Genomic DNA, 15,828 nt, shown 5'->3' with positions numbered 1-15,828 from the left:
TTATAGGAATTTGAGTACAAGTATTTTTATGAAATATTTAAGATAAATAACATATGTCCATCTTATATAACTAATTAGACTAGGTGATGGGAGTACAAAAAGTCAGTTTTGCTTTTATCAGAACTCTGCTCTAGGTAAATATAGTCACAGCAAAATAGGATCAAAATGCTTGATCTACAACCAGGCTGGCTGAGTGAGAAATTATTCACAATCTCATCAAATCGGAATCTGCCGGATGATGTCCATCATTTGTATCAATGTAGTCTTCTTCCTGATTTCTCATTTAATCAATGTTGGGAATAATGTATGAAGAAGAAAATACTGTAGATTCCATGTTGTCTATATGCATTATATAAAAAACTGAACAGGGCTGTGCAGGACTAGAATGCTGTAGCTGCAGGAACGTTGTATAGAAAAATGAAGTTCCACCTTATGCCAGAGGCCCCTGTGTTTGGTCCTGTTACTAGAATGTGATTTACCAATATAATACTCACGGTTGTAGGTTTATTTTCACCTGTGAAAAAAATCAGGCAAATGCACAATAGTGATTGTGGTGCCAAACATATTCAGGTCTTCAGTGCCACATCCAGTTAAGCTTTGGGGATGGATTTTGTTGGAACATTCTCTGGACCATGATTTGCATTTTGGACATCCATGTTAGGATCATTCACTCCTGAGACTGTGGATACCTGATTAGCTTTGCCAAGATTTTTAATGATGTTGATATTGTATTTGGCAGTTTCAACAAAGCTGCTCTCAAGTAACCAGCCATCTGAGTCACACTGTGGATCACCCAGGAGAAGAACATTCCTCATTGCAGTTTGAAGGTAACGGACCCCAGTAAGTACAGACAGCTAGAAGAACAGAAAACCAATTAGAATTGTCAGTCATTAATACATGTACAATTCCTCTCATTACAGTGTGTCACAATGCAGAATAAGAGTACTAGGATGCCCAGTGCTTCTGGGAACTACAGTTTTGCATTTCCTCAGAGGCTGACCTATAATTGTGCAGCCACATGCAAAGACCATGAGCTGCCAGTTGCCCCATTGGGTGAGTGCTGCAACCCTACCTACCTGGGCAGTAAAATTTATACCACACTGCAGCTGGCTGGCTTCCCTATGCCAGCTGTGGTGGGTGTGATGATTACTGGGGATGAGGAAGCTGGAGGCAGTGGGTGAGCAGGGGGAGCTGTGGTGAGAGGGGGCTGGGGGCAATGGCAGTGGTGGCGGCAGCAACCCACCAAAAGGTTTGGACACAGGCCACTACATTTCCTTGATTTTTGGCATTTAAATTATTCTGTCTTTATTTCATCTTTGAATAGAGTCATTTGTCAGCGAATCTCCCTCTATCTTTTGAAATTTCAGGATACAAGTGCATAATAGTCTTGCCCTTTGGGAAATCTATTATTGAGAATTTACAGAAAAAACTGCAACAAAATGTGCAGAGAATTTGCAAAAACAAAGCACAGATAATCTGAGCACCATTTGCCTTCCCCTCCACACAGGGAGGTTCTCCCTTGGGGCTCACCCTTTCTGTGGACATTTTCTGAATTTATTATTATTATTATTATTATTATTATTTATTTTGCATTTATATTCCGCTCTTCCTCCAAGGAGCCCAGAGCGGTGTACTACATACTTAAGTTTCTCCTCACAACAACTCTGTGAAGTACGTTAGGCTGAGAGAGAAGTGACTGGCCCAGAGTCACCCAGCTAGTATCATGGCTGAATGGGGATTTGAACTCGGGTCTCCCTGGTCCTAGTCCAGCACTCTAACCACTACACCACGCTGGTTCCTTGTATGCATCTTAGGTGCACAGCAGATTATTTGAGACCCTTAAATGCTCACAGAGAGTAGCTGACAGTTTAGAGGACCTCAGTCTAAAGTAATTTAGCCTCAGATCCAATGCTGATTGAAAAATATAGAAAGTAAGTATCCACCAGACAGCCTTCTTTTCTTATGCCTTTATTCTTTTACTTAGAATGCTCCCTGGCTTGATGCGAAGCATAGTGAGGGATAAAACTGCAGGTATTTTTAGATGCCCCAGACTCAAAAGGTCACCAGTACTTGGCACAATCAACCATAAGAAGCTCTCATTAGTCAGTCTTGTTATTTGCCCTACATTAAAGAAGGTGATGAAAGGGAGTGGCTTGCTAATAGAATGGCATGTAACCTTTTTTCAAAGAATAATCTGCCCAACAATGGGCACATTCAGACGCAAAGCAGAAGCTTGGTTGAAACTGAGCATTCTTGCTTAATTTTTTTGTCTGAACGCATCAACTGAGGTTCAGTTTAGCCAGCAAATCATCCTTTGTAACGAAGGTTTAAAGTTGGTTTGTTTTAACCACTCTTCAATTCACTATCACACTGCATCCAAACTCTCCCTAGTGGTTTATTCTTGGCTTGTTGCAAGAGTGCCATCTCCACCCACAGAGACACTGGCACAGAGACGCTGGCACAGAGACACTGGCACAGAGCAGCTAAGAATCAGCCGAGTAGTGCAACCACTGTAGGTGGCCAACGCGTCTCTATGGCTTCTCTTTCGAATGAGCACTCAGACAAAGCCTGCCTAGTAACTACTGACATCACTGCTACCATTACCCCACTGCATCAGCCACTCTTGTATGGCATTGCATGCTGGGCACAGACAATGACCAGTAGATTGACAATGGGACTGAAAGGGCAGAACTGGGCCTGTTTGGGGGAGGGGGAGGGTTAAATGTAGCAAGCAATAAGCCTTGCCATTTTGACCATCCACCCCCAATGCAAGTGCTAACATCTGTTCATGAAATCACTAGTTGCACTCACTGTTTTGGATATTTCACCCCTTTGAAAACTTTGAATTTAGCCTCTCTATAAACCTCCTCCATGAACCCTCCATTCCAGCCCAGGAAGGCTATGGAGACATAAATGTAGTATCACTCACTGTTTGGCGACTCCCTTCTCATCTTTATAATCATAAAAGTGGGGCCCCTTAGGACCCCTTATCCTGATCATGACTGAAGTGTTCAGAACTGAAACACTTCTATAACCAAGAGTCTACCCCTCAGCATGTGGAGATCCATATTCATGAATACATATCTCCAGCCATGTGGGGGGATTGGGAAAAGGCTAACTAGTTCTTTCAAAATTCTCCCCTTCTGCCTCCCTTCACTAAGCTTCTCCCTCACAGTGACCATGGCAAACATGGGAGAATTGTGCTCTCGTGTTTATCTCCCCTCTAGCCTAACATCTCTCTTTACCATTTCAACCTGACATTCAATCACTACAGGTTACATATACCTTACTATAGATTGCAGCAGTAGTGCAGTGTCACATTTTGTCAATCCCCTCGTTCTTTTGCAAACTTGCCCTTTGATTCATTGCTTTTCTTGTCTATTACCCCAGTTCCCTGCAATCACGTGTCTTGTGATGATTTCGTAGTAGCATTAGAACACTAGCAGTTAATTCGGCGAAAAAAACCCAAAATGGCTCATGCAGCTTTTCCATGGCCATATCAAGTTGGTGACTAATGGCAAAGGAGCGAGTGACGGGGTGGAACATTGTCAGGAGTCAGGCAGACTTGGAACTCTGGGATTGCATTCAGTAGGACTAGGCGAACAGAGGGGCCAAACCACATTGTTGCTGATTGTCTGGGGAGTGAATCTCTGTTTTTAGAAGCTTGGTTAAAATCAAACTTGATTCCACATTGTGTCTGACACAGCTCAATGTGTTTTCCTCCGAAGGCATCTGGAATGGGGTATGGATGGTGGGGATGGATTAAATGGTGGATATGGAATGGTGGGGTGGGTGTTCAAAAAGGCAGAGTGCACTTATTCAGCAGGAAGGATAGCACTCTATCATGCCATTCCTCAGTTGTGCTTTTCAGAAGAGCATCTTAGACAAAAGCTTCTGAGAATAATCATTTGAGATGCCATATAAATTAAAGCTTTGCACACAATATAATAATTCAAGTCTCTTTAACTTATTCAGGTCACAGTGCTATCAGCCATATCCTTATAGAGGCCTCCTTTATTTTTTCTTCTTTAAAAATACTTAAAAGTGGTTTTTTGTGTTATTTATTATTTATTTATTTATTTATTTATTTATTTACACAGTCAGACAGGTGTTATTGACTGATTTGTTTTATCCAGACATCAAGTCCTTCCCAAGGACCTGGGATGGCTGAATTTTATTGTCAATGTTGTTTCTGTTGTTATAGATATCATTGCAGAACATAGGCTATTCCCAGTAAAGTTGCCTTTTGTAATTGCCTGATGGTGATTTCTGTGGCCCCTATGGTGTTGAGGTGCTCTTCAAGGTCTTTTGGAACTGCACCCAGGGCGCCAATTACCACTGGGATGATTTTGGTCTTTTTCTGCCACAGCCTTTCAATTTCAATTTGTAGATTTTATTTGTATTTGAATTTGTAGATAGTATTTGGTGATTTTTTCTATTTCTTTTTCTTCTATCCCCAGGTATTGCTATGCCGATTATTTTAACTTGTTTTTCTTTCTTCTTGACTACAGTTATATCTGGTGTATTGTGTGGCAGATGTTTGTCTGTTTGTAGTCGAAAGTCCCATAATATTTTTGCATCTTCATTTTCTTCAACTTTTTCAATTTTATGGTCCCACCAATATTTGGCTATAGGTAGCTTGTATGTTTTGCAGATGTTCCAGTGTATCATCCCTGCTACCTTGTCATGCCTTTGTATGTAGTCAGTCTGTGTGATCTTTTTACAACAGCTGATTAGGTGGTCCACGGTTTCATCTGCTTCTTTACAAAGGCGGCACTTGCTGTTGTTGACTTTTCTACTTTTGCTCTTACTGCATTTGTTCTTAGTACCTGTTCTTGTGCAGCCAGTATTAAACCCTCTGTTTCTTTCTTCAAGTTGCCATTCTTAAGTCATTGCCAGGTCTTGGTGATGTCTGATTTTCCACTTATATTGTGCAAATATTGACCATGCAGTGGCTTATTTTTCCATTTTTCTGCTCAGTTCTTGACTTGTTCTTTCTTGTAGGCCTGCTTTGCTTCATTGGTGTTGAATAGTTTTGCGTTATTGACCATTTGAAGTGCATCTTCTTCACTGTCCTTGATATATTCTTCAAGGCCTCTTTTCTCCTCCTCTACTGTTTGATGGACTTGCAGCATTCCTCATCCATCTGAGCTCCAAGGGAGGTATAGCCTATCTACATCACTGCGGGGGTGCAGAGCATGATTGATGGTCATGATTTTCCTGGTCTTACGATCTAGCATCTCTAGCTCAGCCTGGGTCCAGTCTATTATTCCTGCAGTGTATCTGATAACAGGTATAGCCCAGGTGTTTATGGCTTGTATGGTGTTCCTGCCATTGAGTTTGGACTTGAGGATTTTTCTAACTCTCCTGATGTATTCACTTCCAATTTTTCTTTTAACTTCAGTGTGTGCAATGTTATCAGCCTGGAGAATACCCAAGTATTTGTAATGTTCTTTCTCTTCCAGGTTCTTGATGTTGCTTTCATTGGGCAGTTCTATTCCTTCTGTTTTTGTTATTTTCCCTCTGCTCATTATTAATGCAGCACACTTGTCTAGTCCAAACTCCATTGCAATATAGCTACTGAATATATGGACAGTGTTTAGCAGTGATTCGATTTCTGACTGGGACTTTCCATACAACTTCAGATCATCCATGTACAGCAGATGGTTGATTTGACTTGATGTTTTAGATGTTTGGTATCCGAGGCCTGTTTTGTTTAGTATTTGTGAAAGTGGGGTCATGGCGATTACAAACAACAGAGGGGATGGTGAGTCCCCTTAGAAAATATCTCTTCTAATGCTAACCTGTCCAAGTGTCTCGCCATTGATTGTTAACTGTGTACTCCACATGCTCATTGCTTTTTTAAAATAAATATCTGAATGTTTTTGCTGACACCAGTTGTTTCTAAACATTTTAGTATCCATGTGTGAGGCAATGAATCGAAGGCTTTCTTGTAGTCATTCCATGCAACACTTAGATTGGTTTTTCTTCTCTTGCAATTTTCTAAAATCATTTTGTCAATTAGCAGCTGGTCTTTTGTGCCTCTGGTGTTTGGGCAATTTCCTTTCTGTTCAACTGGAAGCTGTTTGTTAGTTAATAAGTGTTGCATGACTTCATCTGCTATTATTCCAGTTAATAATTTGAACATGGTTGGCAGGCAGGTTATTGGTCTATAATTACTTGGAGCTGCACCTTTTACTGGGTCTTTCATGATGAGATGAGTTTTCCCAGTTGTTAGCCATTGTTCAATATCACCTCCGTGCAAAATGTGAATGAACTGTTTTGATAGTTGTTTATGAAGGCTCGTTAGGTGTTTAAGCCAAAAGCCATGCAGTTCATCATCGCCTGGTGCAGTCCAATTTTTAATTTTCTTTGCTCTTTCACTTATTAATTCTGGTGTTATTATTAGATCTTGGATTTGTTCGTTACATTTTTCGATCTCTTTCACCCAGCCTGCTTTTTTATTATAATCTATTGGATTGTCCCATAATTTCTCCCAGAATTGCACTGTTTCTTCTTTATTTGGTGTTACTACGTTTCTTGCAGTTTCTCCTTTTATGCTTTGGTAGAAAGGTCTCTGATTCGACTGGAATTGGAGATTCTGCCTGTGTTGTGTAATTCTGGCTTCGTATCTGCTAATCTTCTTTGACACTGCTGTTATTTGCTGCTTTATTATTCCCAGGACTTCTCTAATTTTCCTTGAATCTAGGTGGTATTTTTGGATCAGGTACTATTTGGTGTTTTCATTCTTCAGCTTCTTGTCTTTCATATCTTTCAATTTACTAGCATCTGATCTAAGCCTGGTGATTTTATTTTCTAATCTAATCTTCCATCTAGGTGATGTACTACTTTCTTTTTTTACAGGTCCACTGATCTTATATCCGAGCTCTTGTGTTGTTATTGTTGCTGCACTGTACATTAGTTGGTTTGTTTCTTGCAAATTCTTTGTTGTTATCTCTGCAAGTGCAGCATTGACATCTTTTAATGCCTGAGCAAGTTGTTTTTTGGCAACTGTTTTTAGAGCTGGAAGTCGAAGCCTGGTGGTTGTTTGGTTCATGTGCTCAGTTATTTTTTGCTTTAGTTCTTGTTGCTTTTCTGTTAAATGGCATTTGGGTTTTTGAGGTGAAGGCAAAGGGGAGGTTGCCTGGTTTTGATTTTGAAACAGTTCAGCAACAGTGGCATCCTCTATTTCCAACACCTCCTCCACCTGCGCCTGAGCAACTTCTTCAGTTGGTGGTAATTCTTCTTCTATATCTTGAGCCTGTGTTGCTCTTTGCAGTTCTTCCAGCTCAACTCCTGTGAATACTTTATTTCTTATTATGTATCTTCTCTGGTCTGCTAGCCTTTGTTCTGTTATTTCTGTATCTGGATGCTTCTCTTTCCAAATTTGTTTCATTCTTTTTAAATAACCTCTTCTAGTTGGACTAGACTTATAATAGCAGATCATTATTTCCTTGTTGGCATTTTTTGTATATTTTTTCTGGTTAAGTGACATTTCTTCCGGTAACCTTGCAGTCTCCAGCCCTGGTTGCTCAACTGAAGATCCTGAGTCCTGTAGCCCACTTGCCACCAGATGTCCAGGGACTTCAGCACCTGGCGTGGTCCTTGTTGACCCGGGTGACGACCGATCTGGTATAGATTTATTAAAGTTATGTCTCACCATATTGTTGATGGGAGAGGCACTCTTTGTCTGGCTCCTCTGGTGAGACCTGTCCAGTATGGTTGGACCTCTGGCATAGCTCTCACCTTCCTCAGAGCACGCAAGCCCCACAACCACACCAAGATAGTAACTCACTGGGGGTTGTTGTTGTTGTGGTTGTTGTTATTTTTATTTACACACAGTCTACCAGATGTTATTGACTGGATTTGGTACTTTAATTATTGGGCACTATCCAAGGTCTAGGATAACTAAAGAAAAATTAAAGATAGCATCATAGTATTCATGCTGTCCCGTGTAGTGTGGCCTTCGGTAGCTGATGTGTTGTAATTTTATCGATGTCCAAAGTGTCAAGCTGGTGTTCAAGTTCTTTTGGTACTGCACCAAGGGCACCCCCCCCACACCACCACCACCACCAATTATTATTTTTATTATTTTTATTTATTTATTTACTGCCCCATCCAGAGGCTCTTTTATTTTTTTTTAATTTTATTTATATACTGCCTTTCCAAAAATAGTTATTGTTCTATCACTTCTGTTGTATATTGTGCAGATCTTCTGGCATCTGATATTTCTTGTTTGGTGCTTACATTTATCTGCAGGGAATGTAACTTCTTACAGCTTGACCCTGAGGCTGTAATCCTAACCATGCATGCTTGAAAGTAAGGCTGGATTCAGATACCATATCACTAGGAGTGTGGGAGAGAACAAGAAGCATACATCATTTTCATTTCCTTTTTTCTTGCTTTTCCTGGAATACGCATAGCAAGGTCTAGAATGTATTTAGACATGCATCTACCTAGCCATGACATCTACTACCTGTTTCATCACCATGTGCTATTGTATGCCTTTCTGCTTCCTCACCCAAATATAGCAGTGAACAGGACTCCACATTTGTCCTGCTGCCTGCAGGGATATAAGGTCAGACAGAAGGACTAGAGGAAGGAGCAGCAAAGAGCAACTATACTTATGTTGTCTTATGTCGAGTTTCAGAGACACGCATATTATTCTCCAGATTGCAACCTCCCAACTCTAGCAGGGGTTCACACATTTCTGCCAACTCTATCAGGGGTTCACTCATGTATGGAGATGCATGCACCCCCTCTGAAATCCCCTTGACCTAAAGAAAAATTCTTGAGCCTCTATTCTGCACAGGACAGGAGAAGTATTAACACAGGAAGCACAGGTGATTCATATTGCCCATCCTTTGGCCAAGTCAGATACCCAAACCCACCCTTAAAGTCTTGTTGACTTTAGGTGCCTGTGCTAGCAATCAAGTGTTTAGCATGAAGCTTCCCAATTGCTAGACTAGCACAATTTCACACAACATAATGATATGTTGACACTGCACAATGTCACAATGTCATTACAGATAAGAGACATGTTTTTAGGATCAACTTACTACTACTACTACTACTACTACTACTACTACTACTACAACTATTTATATACCACTTTTCAACAGAAGTTTCCAAAGTGGTTTTCACAGAAAAATAAATAAGGTGGTTCCCTATCCCCAGAAGGCTAACTATCTAAAAAAGAAATGTAAAAGAGACACCAGCAACAGCCACTGGATGCTGTGCTGGGGCTGGATAGGGCCAGTTGCTCTCCCCCTGCTAAATATAAGATAATCACCACTTAAGGTGTGTCTTTGCCCAGTTAAAAACATTCTCATCTGTTTTCAAGGCTCTCTCTCTGCATTTTTACTATGTTAACATAATAAAGCATACTCTCCCCATAATTTGTGGTGAAGAGATTTTTCGGTTCAGCTTGGTCTGAAAAAAGCTACATGTATCCAGCCAAGATTCTGGATAACTGCGGGCACCCTGACCCATTCACTAGGGTTGTTCTCACGGCCGTTAACTGGATAGGACAAGTGTCTCATCCATATCCGGGAGCTGTGCATGCTTCTGATTTTCAGTCATGTGCAAGTTAAGAGCTAGGCAGGGGCGTAGCTAGGGGAGAGGGAGGCCTGTGTTCGTCCCTCTTCCCGGCAGTCTCTCAGAGTGAGGGAGATAATGAAGAAAATAGAGAGGAGTGGAGCTGGGGGCCATTATAGCTATAGTATACACTCCTGGAGCTAGGTCAGAGGAGGGGAAAGTGATCATCTAGGATTCAGGTGCAGGCTTCAATGGTGCTTCCTTCTACCTTAGTAGGACAGTGCCATCAGAGCCTGTGCCTGCCTCCCACATGATCACTTTCCCCTCCTTCAACCTAGCTTTTAACTCACACACAACTGAAAATTGAGAATGTGCACAGCTTCCAAAGCCGAGTAAGACACTTGTCCTTCCCAGTTAACAATTGTAAGAACAGCCCTGTTCTCTATAGAAGGTTGATCCATCTTCTGACACAATCATGAAAGAACCACCTCTGAAAACATTACAGTAATATTTTACCTCAAACAGCCAAATGATGAGAACAGTGATGCCAATGGATCTCATGATGTCAGTGTAATAATCCAGCAGGGCTTCCCTGCATCCTTTCATCCAAATATTCAATTCTTCTGTCAGAAAATCATAGTTGTAGTGAGCAGTGTTGTTTGTGAGCTGATACTGGATACAAGGCCGTGGTGAATTTGGATTGCAGCAGCTGAAGGGCACTCCATCCACCAAGAACTTCCCATCAACATTACTTTTTAGGCGGCTGCAACAAGATGGGAAATACAGTCATTGCAAGAGTGGATAGTTAGCCTGGACCATTCCCAGACAGGGCTTATAGCTCGCTTCTCCACCGGAATGGAGCGTGTGTGTTTGCACAGCAGCCGGATTGGTGCCAAAGTCTGTGCGAGATATTGGGGAGCACTTCACATGCAATTTTATCATGTATATTTTATTTAAATATGCAATGCCAGAAGAGGCTTATCTTGTGAAGAAAAATCCCCTCTGTATTTTTGTCAGTGGTCCTTGTAATACTACACTCTGCTGACATGGTGTAGTGGCATGAGATTACAATAAAAGACTTCCTAGTTCAAATCTTGCTTCTGTGATTAATTTACTAGCTGACTTTAAGCAAGGTATTTTCTTTCAGCTTCAGCTCTATTGTACAATATAGGGGGTATCTTAGTGACATACTGGTTGCAGGAATTAAGTGAATGCAGGTTAAGTGATCAAAAGTGCCATAAAATGCTAATTAATTATTATTAGGTATTATTATTTTGTCTGAATCTAGTAACTTCTAGTGTTCTGCAGCTAATAAAACTGAAAGAAAGAAGGATACAAAGTTGTAGGGCACAGAAATTTAAAAAGTATCAGTTTCACAAACATTGCTCCACAGTGCATCACAAAATAATGTTGACTGACTCCATGTATGACAAACACAAAAATCTCAGTTGACTATTTGCATAAAAACCCAAAGCTTTACAAAGTTGGATGTGAAATTAAATTAAGACTTGGGGCCAGTTCACACGTTATAATAACTGCCACATACCTTTCTCCATATCACAGATGACACTCCTGTTCATTACTACAGGGGTTCCCAACTTTGGTTCCCCAGATTATGCTGGACTACAATTCCCATCACCCCAGATACAGTGGCCAAAGGGGATGATGTAGCTGGGTATGATGAGAGCTGTAGTTCGATAACATGTGGGGGGCCCAAGACTGGGAATTAGTGGGTGGGGCCCAGCTGCATAGTGTAACAGACAATGCAGAGCCCAAATGTGCCATAAGCAGAAAGCGGGAACTAGAAGTTTGTGCAGGCAAATAACTTCAGACTGGCAAAAGCAGGTGAGCCACAGACTACAAGCAAGTACTTAAGCATCTCATTATATTTTTGTGACAACTAAATGCCCTAATATGTATATACTACACTGCAGTAATATCACTTAGAAGATATTGGTTCCATTTTACTACTGAAGAATATGAATGCAGAGCAAAAAGGGACTAGTCAAAGATCACTCAGTTAATCCATGGCAAATAAACAGAATTATACCTCCGAGCATCTGTAGAGCGCTTTCCCACCACCACTAAGTAATGCAGCTTTTCCTCTCCTCATGTATTTAGAATTAAGGAGAAAGGCTTATGGAGCAATGACATATTTCCCACATATTAAAGCCCCAGAACCTCTTTCTGACCATTCCCTTCCACACAACATAATGCAGAATTAACTCCTAATTTCACTTCTCATTTTTCTTTCAGTATCTCTTCAAATCAGTTTCCCCCCCACAACTCTCCCTGCTCTCTTTCTTCTTACAGGCAAGTTCTCCTGGAGTCTGCTTTCAATACCAGGGCTTGAAACCTGGCTAATTAGAAAAAGCCTATGTCTAAGCAAGTGCAGACTAAATAGCTGCAGTCTTTCTCTTCCCTACAGAATTCAAGTTCAGGATCAACTTAATTAATTAATTAATTAATTTTTATACCGCCCTTCCAAAATGGCTCAGAGCGGTTTACTTGTCTCAAAGTACACACAGAGCCTAAGATATTCAGTCTAAGTGCTGAGCCCACAGTTACTTAACTCCACAAAACAAAACAAGACAAACAACAACAAAAACCTACTCTTGAGCAGGATCAGTTTAGTGAGGGGAGAAAGCACTATTGAAATAAATGAGAGAAGTGAATTATAATGACTAACTTAAATCCCATTAATTTCAGTGAGACTTAGTCATAACTAATGCATTCTGGAAGATGCCCTAGCTTTCCTTCCTTCCTTCCTCCCACTGTATCTCAACCTCCCTCAGCCCAACAGTCCTTTTCACAAAATAAATATAACTAGTGGGCCCGGGCACAGAGCATCTGTGCCTCTAGCTGGCCCCCCACCGCCTGGCCCGCCGCCGCCGGGCCCGGCCAGGCCTGCCACCTCGCCTCTGCGGCCGGGCCCACTTGGCTCCCCGGCCATGGCCTCTGCCGCCGCTGTTCTCCTGGGTGCGCCAGCCAATCAGGCGCCCCCGCAGCCCAGCCAATCAGCTGGGCTGCCGGGACGCATTTTTGCCTGGCACACCCAGGAGAATTAAATATATAGATATTGTGACATGGTCCAATGTATCTTGGTTACTTCTGGGATCCATTTGCTCAGCAGAAAGATAACTGATGGGAGGATATAATGCAAACACATTCTACATCAATACTTACTCCAGAACTTCCTTAGAAGCCATATCCAGATAGCGAACTGAGACCCACTGAATTTCAAACCAATCTCTGAAACCATTGTTTCCACAGCACTGGAATTTGATTTGTAATGTATCTATAGTTTTCTTTAAAAAGCACCTTCCAGGGATGTCTGTGTCCTTATAAAACTTAATAGCATCTCTCAGTCCCAGATAGAGAGCTTCTTCCAGCTCATTTCTCATGGTATAACACATAACAGCACCCACCAGGATGCAGAAAGTGAAGCAGAATGTACATACAATGTAAGGGAGCATAACCAGCTTCCATCGGTTAAATGTATTGATGTCTGTGCAGTCATAGCAGATTTTACCTCCAAGAAAGTTGATGATACATGCTATGACCCCTACAGAGATTAGCATGTTGGGAACAGAGTTTATGTTCCCTTTGGCCATCAACTCACTGCGTTTCCTGATTTCTATCTTCAGGAAAAGTCCCAAGCTGAACAGAATTACACCAGACACCACAGAAATCCAGTTGAGGATCCAGAGGATTTGAGCCAATTTGTCTCTCTTTGTTTTGGTGAATTTTACTTTAAGGACAGCCATGATCACAACAGCATTAGGAAAAGACGGTGTTGTTCGGAAAATCTTGTAATCAGATTATCACAGTGTGCACAGAGTAGCAAAGGCATACAGTAGAAGTCTGTGAAGCAGAGAGAGAGAGAGAGAGAGAGAGAGAGTGAGAGAGAGAGAGATTATTGCCTTTCCCCTATGTTATATTTTTATAGCATGCATTCTTGCTTCCGGTAGAGCTTTAACATGTTATCAAAGACCTGCAAAAACTATTGAGCTCTTGCATCAGTCTCACAAGGAGGATATCACATACATGATAGGCTTATGGCTGAACCTATGCATGTTTACTTGCATGCAAGGCAATAGTGCTTACTCCCAAATAAATATGCATACATTTTCAGCCTTTTCAGATAATTTTTTTTTTACAACAAATACAGAGAAATTTTACAGTCGATGTAAACTGATGATGTGCACTGAATGTTTCTGGCACAATCCACCCAGAACTGAGTGTATGATGGTGATAACTGTGAGTGTGATCGTAAATCTGTGCAAGGGAAGTTGACTATAAATTGCTTTATGACAATGAATGTTCCTCTCAAAACCTTCACTGCTCCCACATGGTACAATAAATTCACCAAAGAATCAAATTAGTGACTGCATATTCTCCCATGTTTCCAGTGCATAGATACAACAGACGGTATTTAATGGGAAACATGGGAGAAAATAGAATACATATATGTCGGTAGTTTAATCTTGAAGATTTCTTGTGCCAAGTCTTCAAATTGGTTGTAACAGTTGGGTGAGTTTCAGAAGCAGTTTAGGGGTTCTATGAGAACAGCTGCTGAGTGGGAAAACCAATTATGCACAACAGCACTGCTGCAGCCAATGTATACACTACATTGTATCATCAGACAGTTGTACACCAGACCTTCACTACCGCCACCACTCCCACCCCACCGATTTGTAATAATACAGGCAAATAATCGGATTCTGCAGGTAGCTTCCACAGTAGTGCTGGATGACTTTTTGTATTTGTGCCACTCTGCCAAGCTGCACAACCACTTACAGAAGAGGAAACACCAGAATACATGTTGTGCTGGTAGTTGCCCATTTGCACATCTATGGCTTGTGTAAGAGATGGTGAAACAGGTTGTGCAAGAACTTGTGCAAGGAGTTCTCCATTGGCATACATACAGGCTTGTGCAAGAGGCAGCACAACAGGCAGAGCTAGCACAAGAACTAGTCTGGAATAGAGGTGAACTGCTTTGTGCAGCAACTTTGCACTATGTCCTTGAACCAGCACAACAGCACTTGTGCAAGCAGAAGACTACTCTGGATGGTACGTGTAACCCTGTTACTGTAAGATAAATGATTTCACTTATTACATTTTACACAAATAATCTACATGGTGAGAACTATAAGACGGCAAAATTTTTAAAAGATTGGATACGAAGTGGCACACACAGCAGATTAAAGGCTGAAGTGCATTTTTAATCTTTGCAATAATGTTGTCTTACACTCGTAGCTCCTAATTTTTCCTTTTATCAGTTCAAAAAACAGATCTGTTGATCTCTTTTTAAGAAAATAATTCTTATTTGAACAATATAATGATAATCACAATTATATTGTGTTTTGAAGAATACAATGAACAATATAACAAGAAGATACTGTGAAGTATATTCATAGCTTGCATATGGCTCACACTAGCCTTGCATTTAGTATTTTGCCTTCCCTCCTTGGTGTAAAGTCCCACCCCTTTTCAAAGCTAGACGTACATGAAATTGTCTTCAAAAATGACACCTAAATCAAGGTTCCAAATTCCTGGTAAACATTTCCAGTATTCTCATTAAATTAATTCACTATCTTTTCATTTCTATATAGGCTTCCATATAGTTCCTGTCATCTTAGTGGATTTCCATCCTGACAATAAAATTCTAGAGATGATGAATATGGCAAGAAGAGACTGCCCAGAATATGTCAGGCTATTGTAAAAGGGCAAGGGTGGTTTCTCTTCTACACCGGCTATTCTCAGATATGTTAATGTTTCCTATTGTCCCTGGGCTTCCAGGGCTGTTGAAAGCACTTCAAAATATATTAAGTATCTTGTCCAAATTCAGGTATCTTGTCCAAGTAAAGGCCGCACAGCAAATGAAAGACATGGTGGGTTTTTTTTAAAAAAAAGTATATTATTTATATTAGAGAAAGCTGGCTGGACAAAGATTTTGGAGAGTTGTAGTCATACACCCTGGCTTAGCTATGTCATATGGACATTAGAATTTATTTATTTGTTACATTTAATGCCTCTCTTTGTTCATAGAACACAAGGCAGTGTGCACAGGGTTACAGGTGGTCACCCATACAAACCCTTTCCATATCTAGACTTGCTTAGCTTCATCAAGGTGACTGTATCACATGCCCCCAAGCTATGCTCTGAATTCTGATGCAATTGCAGAGTTTTGCCATTTGAAAGTGTTTCCCCAATAATGTCAAAAGAGAAAGTGTCAGAGGTCCCTAAGGCTGAAACTCTGCTTACCACTACTTGTGATAGTGCTTTGCT

At 40.9% G+C, this 15,828-nt stretch overlaps 1 protein-coding gene across 1 annotated transcript; it reads right to left on the bottom strand.

Annotated features, from left to right (window-relative positions):
- Positions 1–590: 590 nt before the first annotated feature.
- LOC128352784 (photoreceptor outer segment membrane glycoprotein 2) lies at positions 591–13,304 on the bottom strand. The gene is made up of 3 exons (XM_053313297.1): positions 12,724–13,304; positions 10,054–10,300; positions 591–854 (listed from the first exon to the last, which is right to left on the bottom strand). Exons 1-3 carry the CDS (start codon positions 13,302–13,304, stop codon positions 591–593), a joined length of 1,092 nt encoding a protein of 363 aa, XP_053169272.1.
- Positions 13,305–15,828: the final 2,524 nt, after the last annotated feature.

The sequence above is a fragment of the Hemicordylus capensis genome, chromosome 1 (genome assembly GCF_027244095.1).
Source record: "Hemicordylus capensis ecotype Gifberg chromosome 1, rHemCap1.1.pri, whole genome shotgun sequence".
Lineage (NCBI taxonomy): Eukaryota > Metazoa > Chordata > Lepidosauria > Squamata > Cordylidae > Hemicordylus > Hemicordylus capensis.
Note: the sequence above shows the minus strand (reverse complement) of the source record. Positions and strands in the feature narration are given on the sequence as shown.

What these genes read in the sequence shown, in the direction of transcription:
- LOC128352784 (XM_053313297.1), bottom strand. Translation starts at nt 13,304, where the DNA reads ATGGCTGTCCTTAAAGTAAAATTCACCAAAACAAAGAGAGACAAATTG. An exon ending in GCTTCTAAGGAAGTTCTGGA is followed by an intron (nt 10,301 to 12,723) that starts GTAAGTATTGAT and finishes ATCTTGTTGCAG; the next exon opens with CCGCCTAAAAAGTAATGTTG. An exon ending in TCATCATTTGGCTGTTTGAG is followed by an intron (nt 855 to 10,053) that starts GTAAAATATTAC and finishes CTGTTCTTCTAG; the next exon opens with CTGTCTGTACTTACTGGGGT.